Source organism: Aegilops tauschii, chromosome 2 (genome assembly GCF_002575655.3).
Source record: "Aegilops tauschii subsp. strangulata cultivar AL8/78 chromosome 2, Aet v6.0, whole genome shotgun sequence".
Taxonomy (NCBI): domain Eukaryota; kingdom Viridiplantae; phylum Streptophyta; class Magnoliopsida; order Poales; family Poaceae; genus Aegilops; species Aegilops tauschii.
The window spans coordinates 6,200,700-6,212,008 of NC_053036.3; the positions used below are offsets into that span (position 1 = coordinate 6,200,700).

The 11,309-nt window shown below is 43.1% G+C and overlaps 2 protein-coding genes across 2 annotated transcripts; one reads left to right on the forward strand and one right to left on the reverse strand.

Annotated features, from left to right (window-relative positions):
* The first annotated feature begins 231 nt into the window (after positions 1-231).
* Positions 232-5,745, forward strand: LOC109760365 (tRNA-dihydrouridine(47) synthase [NAD(P)(+)]-like). The gene is made up of 10 exons (XM_020319197.4): positions 232-602; positions 1,595-1,711; positions 1,793-2,011; positions 2,572-2,827; positions 2,927-3,186; positions 3,362-3,634; positions 3,707-3,988; positions 4,820-4,940; positions 5,088-5,257; positions 5,355-5,745. The coding sequence occupies exons 1-10, from the start codon at positions 363-365 to the stop codon at positions 5,451-5,453; spliced, it is 2,037 nt and encodes a 678-aa protein (XP_020174786.1). The 5' UTR covers positions 232-362; the 3' UTR covers positions 5,454-5,745.
* Positions 5,746-6,558: 813 nt separating this feature from the next.
* LOC109760373 (peptidyl-prolyl cis-trans isomerase Pin1) lies at positions 6,559-8,544 on the reverse strand. Its single transcript, XM_020319204.4, has 2 exons — positions 8,191-8,544; positions 6,559-7,012 (listed from the first exon to the last, which is right to left on the reverse strand). The coding sequence occupies exons 1-2, from the start codon at positions 8,429-8,431 to the stop codon at positions 6,888-6,890; spliced, it is 366 nt and encodes a 121-aa protein (XP_020174793.1). The 5' UTR covers positions 8,432-8,544; the 3' UTR covers positions 6,559-6,887.
* Between the last annotated feature and the right edge of the window lie 2,765 nt (positions 8,545-11,309).

The window sequence follows — 11,309 nt, forward strand, 5'->3', positions numbered from 1 at the left end:
GTGTCCGTGCTATATTGTCTCTTCCTGTGATATTTTACATGGATTATTTTATATACCTTCAACAAAATATTTCAGAAGCCCGTGCCAACGCACGGGCATACTACTAGTTTTTATTATGTCTGATTGAGATGCTTTGTATTTTCGGTGATTTTTTATAATAGATCTGATCCCTGGTGTAAATTTTGCACTAAAAAAATATTTCCAGCATTGGCCCTTCACCTTTTGTAAATTGCCATCCCAAAATGGGTTTTACTGCGAAAAAACCTCCGCCGCATAAAACCCTCGGCGCAGCCTCCTGTGTCACGCGCAGGCTGTAGCTCCACTCCCCTCGCCGCCGCCGCCGCCGCCGCCACGCAGCTGCCATGGCCGACACCGCGCCGGCCGACGACCGGCCGGAGCCCTGCCCCGTCGCCGCGGACCCGTCTCCCCCTCCGCCCCCCACGCCGGAGGAGCTGGTGGCCCGCGGCGTCGCGCCCGTCAAGCCCGCCTTCCTCCGCCCGGCCCCCGTCCGCGACGCCCCCGGCGAGGACGGCAGGAGGGCCAGCGGCGCCGCCCCCCTCGAGAAGAAGTCTAAGCGCCAGTTCAGGCGCGACCGCAAGCAGGTAACGACGGTGGTGCACTCAAGGTGCTCGCGGTAATGCCCCACAACGTAGTCCGTAGTGTTGTGAAGCAGCGCGTGCCAGGTGCTTGTGGTAATGCCTGCGTGTAGTTACTCCGGTGTTTGATGGCACTTCGGTCGTGCTTTATCGGTTGTCCGAAAAATTTGTTTGTTGGAGGAATTCAGGCTAAATAGTTTCTAGAAATTGGTGGTGAACCTGCCTTGACAAGATTTGTTTTGCCTCGACACTAATGGCTAGTAAGTACAGAAGTTGTGAGCAAGAACCACTTACTGAATACAAACGCGAGGACTGGAAATTTTCACTGGCCTATATGAATGCATGCTCTGTTTCATTGGTTATAGTTTATGAAAGAAGCAAGCCTGTGGGCTATGGATTTCTCTCTAATGCAAGTTCCCTTTTGTGGATAGATATAATATATACCCGAGTAATTGTTACTTTTGTGATTCCTGTGTGGCCACGATGTCTCTTGTTACTATGATCTTTACCACTCTGAGCATGTCCTGTGTCCTTGTCAGACTGATCGCTTTCTTTAAACACTCATCGCTCTTTATAAGCTGGAAGTGTGCACCCCAATCCCTGCAATTTTTGGCGTCCATGCCAGCAATTTTTGCTATCTAAGTTGGAAGTGACTTAACACTCGTTATGTTCCGTCTTTGGTTGTAGTAATGATATAAAATGGCCTGCTTTGATTTTCAATGAGAATTTGGGGCTACCTTACTAGTAGTGTAGTAAGATCTATGTAACTCAAGTTATGTACCATCTTTGTTGCTAAGCAGCCTCTGAACTACCCCTGTTACATGCCTGCATCTCCCATCACTTTTTGTCTCTGCTATGCGCTCCTATCATAAATATCTGCATGCTTCGTAGTGCCCCATGAACATGGCAGACCTTTGTGTATTTGTTATGTAGGCAACATATACTACAAACTGTTGGTCGTCATCTTAATTTGGGTACGTTACGTGCAACTTATGCAGGAACAGGAGTCGGTGTTGCGTCTTTGTGTGGCAGTTGCCAAAAGTGGAAATGTGGACGCTTGCAAATTTGGTGCTTCTTGCCGTTTCACCCATGACATAGATGCTTATTTGGCTCAGGTATTGTTTGTTTGGCCATTCTTGATTTGGTCTTCTCCCTGAACCTATAACTCATAACTGATCTCTTTGTTACTTTCGCAGAAACCAGCTGACCTTGAAGGAACATGTCCATTCACTGTTCTGGGGCAGCCATGTCCGTATGGACTAACTTGCCGATTTTCTGGTACACACAAAGATAACCATGCACCTTCTGAAAGTCATGAGATAAACACTTTGAGTAAAGATGTTCAAAAGCTCTTATGGAAGACCAAATATAAATTTCCCAGGGCCAGTGAGCAGATCAAACATCTTGGTCTTAAGGTACATAATTTAAATTTCTTGAATTCTATTGTCTATCAGGTCTGTCTTTTACACTTGTTATAATGGACACAGAGTGCACGATTTATGTTTATTGGAGCACATTGCATTTGTACGGGTTAAAATTTGTATATTTAATGGTTACCGGTTATCACCTGCTAGGTGGGAATGGCTAATACATATAGTAGTCGTAGCCCTAATTTTGGCAATATTGGAATTTCTTTGCCTAGTGATTTTACTGCATCTCCAAATGTAAATCATAGTGGTCCTCTCATACTCCACTTCTTAAATACATAGAAGAGATGTATGTTCTTAGGATTGGCAGTTACTATGTGCCTGATACTGATATGGGTATAAGATCCTCAAAATGCTTGTCAACACATGGCTATTGAAATTTATTATGTCATGTACCACTTTTTATTTTTATTATAAGTTATTGTTATGAAGATTCTGATGCAACATAGGGCGTTGGTGCAGAATCTGTTGTTTTAGGATCTATTCTGTGAGTTCTGTCACATGATAATACTTTCATTTAGTCTCAATCGGTGTGTTTCATAATGCAGGAAGTCATCAAGATTAAAGCAAGTGCATTAGCTGAAGATCGGAGCGCTGATCATGATAATCCAGACGTATCATGTGAACTGAATGGTGATGAAAAAACTGAATCTTCTTGCAATACTGCTGTGAATGTGGAACATGATTCCAGTTTGTGCGAAGAAATGGATAAATTGGGGGGAGAACCTTTGGATGGCGACTCTGTTGCAAGGGCAGCAAAGAAGTCAAAGATTGAAGTTGTTGAAATTAACAAAGGAGGAGCTGGTAATTTTGTTTCTGGATTTAAGAGCCATTCTTTTAAGTGCTCCTATTGCTCATAGTATGGTTTCATTTATTAACCTTTTTACGAACATTATGGGTTAGGTACTCATGACACTAAGACGGAGCCTGAAGATCCTAATTTAGTTAATGGATTGGAAGTGCCCTTAAATATCCCAAGCTCTTGCAGAGTTGACCTAGTCGAAACACCTCATTTACGTGAAAGGAAGATAATAGATTTCCGGGAGAAGCTGTACCTTGCTCCCTTGACCACTGTTGGAAATCTTCCTTTCCGGAGGCTGTGCAAAACATTGGGAGCTGATATTACTTGTGGGGAAATGGCTATGTGCACAAATCTTATGCAGGTTAGAAAACAAAGCAGCTTGCTGGTCTGTTCCATCATCATATGTAACATATGCCCTTTTTGTGTCTTTGAGTGGACTTAATTTCTTACATCCATTACAAAATGCTGCCAAGGTTAATGAATTATCATCTGTTTATTCCTTGTGATGTCATTTCATATGGATATGTTTCATGTAGGGGCAAGCTTCAGAGTGGGCTTTGCTGCGAAGACATTCATCAGAGGATTTGTTTGGGGTGCAAATCTGTGGAGCTTTTCCAGATACAGTGGCACGGACAATTGAACTTGTGGATAACGAGTGTTCGTTTGACTTCGTTGACATAAATATGGGCTGCCCAATCGATTTAGTTGTCAATAAGGGTGCTGGGTCCTCGTTGCTTAACAAACCTATGAGGATTAAGAGTATTGTTCAAGCATCATCTGCCGTTACTAAAAGGCCTTTAACTGTTAAGGTACTTCATCAACACACATATTAAATATAGCAGAATTGTTGTGCTCACCTTGTCTTTGCTTCTTGATTCTAGGTAAGAACAGCTTTCTTCGAAGGCAGGAACCGTGCTGATTCTTTAGTTTCAGACATTTATGACTGGGGTGCTTCAGCCATAACAATACATGGTCGTTCGCGGCAACAACGCTACAGCAAAAATGCCGATTGGGACTATATTAACCAGTGTGCACAGAAGGCCCCTGACGACTTGCATGTCATTGGAAATGGTGATATATTCTCCTTTACCGACTGGAACAGGCATGTTTCTGGCAGCTCCAAAATTTCCACTTGCATGATTGCTCGAGGTGCGCTTGTCAAGGTTAGTATGTACAGCTGTTTACATGATTTAATTTGATATATGTTATGAGAAAAAAAATGGTTCTGAGTATTTTGGGAAAGCATGATTGTGAACCACATTTTAGCTTGGAACTGTGTTCAGTTCTAGATCAGTGAATTATGCTCCAGTTTTTAGTCTTCAAAAACTTTCGACCAAAATTTCAATGGTCATCTGCCATAAGAATAAGTGCTATTCATCGTTGCAAAACATTGGATATTTGTGACACTGTTTAATGCTCTCCATGTGTCTGCTTTGTATTTTGTGTGAATGGTACTCCTTGTACTTATAACCATTCTAGAATTGAAATAACTATTTTGCATGTCTTCTGCTGTGGCTCAACTGCAGCATATAAACTGTAATTTTCACATTTGTTCCTCTTCTACGAATGTCTCATTTATCCCTCTTCTTAAATCTAAAAAATTCAGATGCCAATTATTCTTAAAATATGTACATTTGGTCCCTGTTCGTAGCTGCCAAATGGTTGATGACTGTGCATACTTCACATTGAATTGATACCTGGTAGACAAGGTAAACTGTAGCATGTAATCGGTACTAATTCAGGAGGATACATGCAAACTCGGTATTACTTGAATGCTCTCAGGTCCTAACATTTTTTGTAATGCTTTTACTAGCTTAATTAATAACCTTTCTGCATATCTGTACTAGATGAGATGTTTGAAACAACCTATGCATCGATTTTTCAAACATAATGTAGCACATAGTCGGCAGAAAATGTCTATATGGGCTTGCCCTTTATGGGTTATTGTATTAAATTGTGTTGGTGCTCATGCATGCCGTTTTGATGCTTGGCAGCCTTGGATATTTACTGAGATAAAGGAACAAAGGGACTGGGATATCACATCAGGCGAGAGATTGAATATTCTGAAAGAATTTACACGGTTCGGTTTGGAACACTGGGGCTCTGACACCAAAGGTGAGTCCTATCAGCTCTGAGAGTATGTAGAAATTTGGACATTTTCCTTGCCATATTTTCACAGGGAGTTGTATGGCCCATCGTTTAAACATATTGTCTTGCAAATAATTATCTTCATTCTCAACTTATAGTTCAACATGTTTTCAGGTGTGGAGACGACACGCCATTTCCTACTAGAATGGCTGGGCTACACGTGCCGGTACATCCCGGTCGGGCTGCTGGACGTCGTCCCGCAGCAGCTGAATTGGAGGCCTCCAAGCTACTGCGGCCGCGACGACCTCGAGACCCTGATGGCCTCCGACTCAGCAGCCGACTGGGTAAGCCAGCTGCCCTCCTCTTTCTCCATCCAGTTGTCTGATGAACTACTTGCAACATGATTGGGAAGCTGATGTACCTCCTCCATGCAATACGCAGGTGAGGATCTCGGAGCTGCTGCTCGGCAAAGTCCCGGAAGGGTTCACCTTCGCGCCCAAGCACAAGTCCAACTCGTACGACCGCGCTGAGAACGGCTAGAAGAATGTCGCATGATGGTTATTCAGCAGTTTATATGATCGCTCCCAAGCATCAGATCGCGTCTCTTCTCAGTTAGTTTGAAATTCAGCAGGGGCTCCATGTTGCCTGCCTCATAATGATTATTCAGTAGTATTGTGCAACATCATGATGCTGTTGCATCTTCTTTCTTTCTGAATGGTGGTTGCTTTTTTATTTGAAGAATGCAGGATCCTGCTAATTGCAAGCCATAACAGTTCTCTATACAACCAAACATATTAATTTATGTTATTGGTGCCTCAGTTATATCGCTTAATTTTCTCATCAGTGAAAATATGGCCTCTCTCTCTCTCAAACGGTCAACACAGACCTGTTGGACGATTTGGAAGGTTTCGTGCAAAATTATGAGAAATGTATTCCCAATTTATTTTCCTATCTGAATAGTAAATTCAAAAATACTTGAATAGTAAATTCAAAAATTCTTTATGAATAGTAAATTCAATACTTGAAAAAATCAAAAGAATCTAAATATTTTTTGTAACATACATAGTCAACCAATATGCTCACATATGAAGTTTCACAAAGAAATGACAGCCGTGGTATTCTGGATAAAAATGTCAAAATCAAAGTTATATTAAAAAAACATTGTTTAATGAATAGTATAGTCTCAATTGTATTTTCTCCATTAAGAATACCACAAGCGTCAATACTTCACACATGAGTAGAATGGTCGACCAGGTTTGATACCCCAAAATTTTAGAATTTTTTAAAATTTCCCTTGTATTTTTTTTTCAAATATACTATTCATGTGGTGCACATGGAACCATGTTCCTTTGTATTTTTGATGATTTACCTGCACACATAGTGTGATTGTGTAAAAAAATAATTGCTAGTAAACCCTTGTACCTACCCATACATACTGTGATTGTGTTAAAAATGATTTTATATTATACCCTTATTTGGTAAGCATTTACTCGATTTACCAAAGAAAACATAATTTTATTTGGAAAGTCAATATGAGGTGGAAAATCGATGCAGTTTTCAGGAAAAAAAAAGGTGTAAAAAATCATAAATGGAAGGAAAAAAATCAATACGGAGAAAGGGTGGGAGTGGGGGGGGGCATGTAAGATTGGCCGAATGAACATCAAAACCTTACTATAAGTAGGAGAGATTTCATGGTGCATACAACATTCATTTGAAATGATTTATCACAGATGAAATGAAGAAAAAAAAAACATTTCCCGATCAAGACATCATAAGCTCAAACATTGACCTGTGATGATGGTATCAACCAGCTCTAATGGCCGTAGCAAAATGGTGAGACGATACAAGACATTTTTCTTCATTCAAGTTTGGGGCTGCCAGAATGAGAAGAGCCGCAGGCCCTGGAAGAAGGAAAAGGGCTAGATAACATCAGAGGGTGCTGTGACGGTGACGGCGTGGGCTTCTTCTTTCTCCTTATGCGGTACGCAGGATGATGTGAACCCCGCTCTCGGTGTCGATGATGTCGCTGATCTCCCCCACCTTGAGAGCATACGTGGCGTCCTCGAAGGGCTTCTGCATCTGCCTCCTCCCAAAGGTGCCTATCAAGGATTCATAGCAAGATAACGGTTACCAAGACGCAGTTGTGGTGGAACGTCAAGAGGTGCAATCAGCAAGAATTCCATGAATGAACATCATTGATGTGTTTCCACAGAGATTGGAATTAATTGAGCGGATAAAATGTAACAATCAATCGATAGCATCATGGTTGCAGCGCCATGGTAGCGACTCTTCACCCTAATCAGCAAGAGTACAAATTTCACGGAAGAGAAGCAGACTGATATATAGGTCTAACAACACAACAAGGCAAGGTTCTGTGATAATACGGATGTATGTAGACATATTTTAGAGTGTAGATTCACTCAGTTTGCTCCGTATGTAGTCACTTGTTGAAATGCCTAGAAAGACAAGTATTTAGGAACGGAGGGAGTAGTTAGGCAACATGACAATCTTAGCTTCAGGAAAGCACAGGAATGTATTCCAGGAGCAGGAAAGCACAGGAATGTATGGCGTACTTCAACTATATTTAATATCAAAACATCAGGAAATGATGAGGCATGCAAATGTAAGAGATCACAATTAACACTACGAAACAATTCCGGCCAACTTATTTCTCACAGATATAATCAACATCAAAGATCCAACAAAAGGCGTGTGCTGGGGCAACCAATTGAATGTTTAGCATTCTTGTTTTAAAGACAAGTTACAATCTTACAAAAAATGTTTATGCACTTTCAAGTGAACCCCATCCATCGTCCTCTTAGCTTAGACCTAGCTATCCTTGAGCTGCCATATTCATTCATACTACATACTACACACAGCAATCACCACTTCGTACTACGAAATAGCATCACTTCCCTTCACAGTATGACACACATGATTAGTTGGTGGATCGAGGAAGGGATGTCATGAAAACACGCTGGCCGATCGATCCGCCTATCTTTGCTTAAAAATCAGTTTCCTACTCAGAAATTGGCCTCCTTGGATCTAATGTTAACCCCATAAAAAGCAGTGCTATTGATTCATGAATCATGATGATAGTACATCCTAAATAGTACATTCCTGACCCCTGCCCATGTTAGGAAATAACCGAGCGCCGAATCGCCGGATCGACGGCTCGGAGCAACCCTAAATCCTAGTAGCGGCCACGCAACCAAATCTAGCCGGAGGGGGCGGGGGGCGAGGGAGGCGGCGCATCGCGTCGTGCGTGCGCACGTACCTAGGTCGCCGCCGCGGCGGGCGGAGGAGCAGTCGGAGTGCTGCGCGGCGAGGTCGGCGAAGGAGGCGCGGCCGGCGAGGATCTGGGCGCGGAGGTCGCCGAGGCGCGCGGCGGCGTCGGCGCGCGTGGTGGCGGAGATGACCCGGCCCTCGGGGTCCTTCCAGGACGCCTTGCGCCGGGACCCCTCGTGCTTGATCAGGATGTGCGACGCCCGCACCGTCTCCTCCCCCGTCGCCGCCATCTCTCCCTTCCTCCGCCGCTCGCCGCTCGCCGCTCCGGTCGCTTGGGTGGGTGGGGTGGCTCCGTCCGGCGCAGGCAGGCAGGGCAAAGCGGAGATCTTTTTCCGAGTTCCGCTGATTGGGTTCTGTGGGCGGAACCTAGTAGCGAAAGCAGAGCACGAGGCGTATTCTGAAAGTACGCCTACGGGCTGTGTAAACGGAGAATAGGCTCACCTTAACATTGGATTTTCCACTAGGTCGTGTGCCTTTTTTTCTTCTTCGATCGTATCCACTACGTCAGAGGCTCTACAAGTCTTTACGAGAGAATTAAATTTCAGTTCTTGTAACCAGGCCTTAACAATCTTAGAGGTGTAAACACTATAATTGAAACAGACCAGGCTATGAGGTTTTGATTCTTACAATCATATATTTTCGCTAGGGATCATCGTGATCTTATATGCTGTGGAAGGGACCTGTTAAGATGTGTTTGCAACGCGATGAAATGAAGGATGTGTCCAAATTACTTCTTCGCCGGTGCGCGATCTGCATCAAGAGTTAGTTGTCCAACTGCAGACCTTTACCATCTCGCGGGGTTACCTAGGTCATTAGGAATATAATTCAAACAAAACGACCAGGCATTTAATGACTACACCTCATGAATCCCCAAGGATTGACTTTCCGCTACCGTACTAAATCTTTCTGTCATCGATGTTCAGAATAGCGTTCTGCGTCCTCCCTGCTCCTAACCTCCTCCTTGATTGAACTCGTCCTAACCTTCTCCTTGATTGAACTCCGAGATCCTGGGTACCTGCAGGGTCGTAGAACGATAAAGAGACAAGAGACAACTCTGTAGCAATCAGACACATACATGACATTAATAATTCAGAGTCATTCCATCGACCCCTTATACAAGTACATAGGGTTGCAAGACTATATCTCAACCTATTTCCTTACCGAATTACTCGCACATGACAACCAGCTCGCAAGAGGAAATCATTAGAGAAGACATAAAGATGAATTGATAATATCTCTTACAACGGTTGCCAGATGCGATACACCATTACATGTATGGCTAAAATTGGAGGGGGGATGCTGCGGTGATGGTGATGGTGACGACTATGGTGGTAAGAGTGGAAATGGCGACGACTAGGGTTGGAAAATGGCTTATGTAGTGTTCTGCTTGACGTTCTGTTCGCCCTCATCCACAATTCTGGTACGGGGCCCTTCATAAATGTTGTTGGGTTGGACCTCCTGGAGCCGTGGGCACTTGGTATGTACGGGCACTCGTGTGAGCGCATGCATTCATACTAGACGCCGTCTTTCGCTCTGGTCTCCTTGTCGCGCCTTCAATTCCTTCCACCCCTTCTCCATTAATTTGTTTCGTTCTATGTGATCATTTATCCCCATAATTTAATTTTTCTATGAAAACAAACTAGACAAAGGATTTCGTGATCTCTCACATTCATTAGTCATTAGTAGCAATATCAGATGATTTTCTCGTAGTTCCAAGCTTATCATGTTTAAACAAACATTGTGATGAGTGTAAAAACATCACGCATCAAACCCCCGCACAACCTGAAAAACAACAACAAAACGCAGCATGAGCCCTCCCACCGGCAAGGGCCAGGATGCACCATGCCGCCATGGCCCTAAGACCATAGGAGACAAGGCAGATCGGTGGCGGCTCCGGCAGGAGGCAGAGAAACCCTAGTATGGGACTCACTCGTGGATGGAGAGGAGGAAAATGTTTCGTTAGGGCCGGGTGGCTTGTATCTATAAAGTGTGGAAAAAACCTATTTTAAGAGAGAAAAAAGGGTACTTCCTTCCATTCTAATTTATTCCTTCATGTTTCTGTTTTTTTTCTCACTGAACTTTCCCCCCAAAACCGTCTCAACTTTTAGTTTTAGGGGAACATATCTTCCGTAACTACTGAATCCCCGAAAGAGTGTTCCCCTCCTCATCCCTATTAGTGTTTACTCGGGAGTAGTGCGTGCACACTATTAGGGAAAACCCTAGCAGTAGCGCATGTTTAAGGCCTATCAGTAGCGCGGGGTGCAGCGCTACTAGTAAAGCGCTATAGCTAAAGGTTAGCAGTAGCATGGGTTGGACCACGCTACTGCTATATCGACTTAGTAGCAACGCTTTGTACTATGAGCGTTACTGGTAATTAGTAGTAGCGCTTCTCCTAGCACGCGCTACTACTATTATTCCGTATTTCTTTTTATTTCATGTTGTATTCATACACCTTTATACAAGTTTTCATACCGGAGCAATTTAGAGAATGATTTTACATCATAATGAGTTATTACATCATTGGGACAAAGAACCGTCGACTAGTTTCAAGTGGATGGACATCCACTTGAAACTAATCCGCGGTTCTTTCACCCAATGATATAATATATCATCATCATCATCATCATATCATTAACAACTTATTATCATAATACATCATTGTCATACAACACCTCCTCATGATCATTGTTTTCATCAATGAGACATCACATACAAGTTGGTCACTAGACATAATCACAACTACTCATCATCATCAACTCTCATAAACATATTGTACCTCATAGGACCTACTACATTCTCTTAGGACCTACTATATTATCTTAGGTAAAATAGCATAAAACAAGATAGCCCCTGACTCTCCATTATGGAGAATGGAGATTATCATGTCTCCAATTCTTGCCTTTCGCACAATGTTGCTTCCAAGAACCTCCTTACGACTGTCCATACATTTTTTCCATTCTTTGATTATCATGTGTTCACCGGCTTTAGAAATCCGGTATGGACAGGTGAGATTCGTAGGACGACCTGTCTGTATGTTCAAAACATCAAGGCGACCATTCTGATACATCAAATGAGGCACACAATCCATTGGGATTTTCTGTTGAAAAA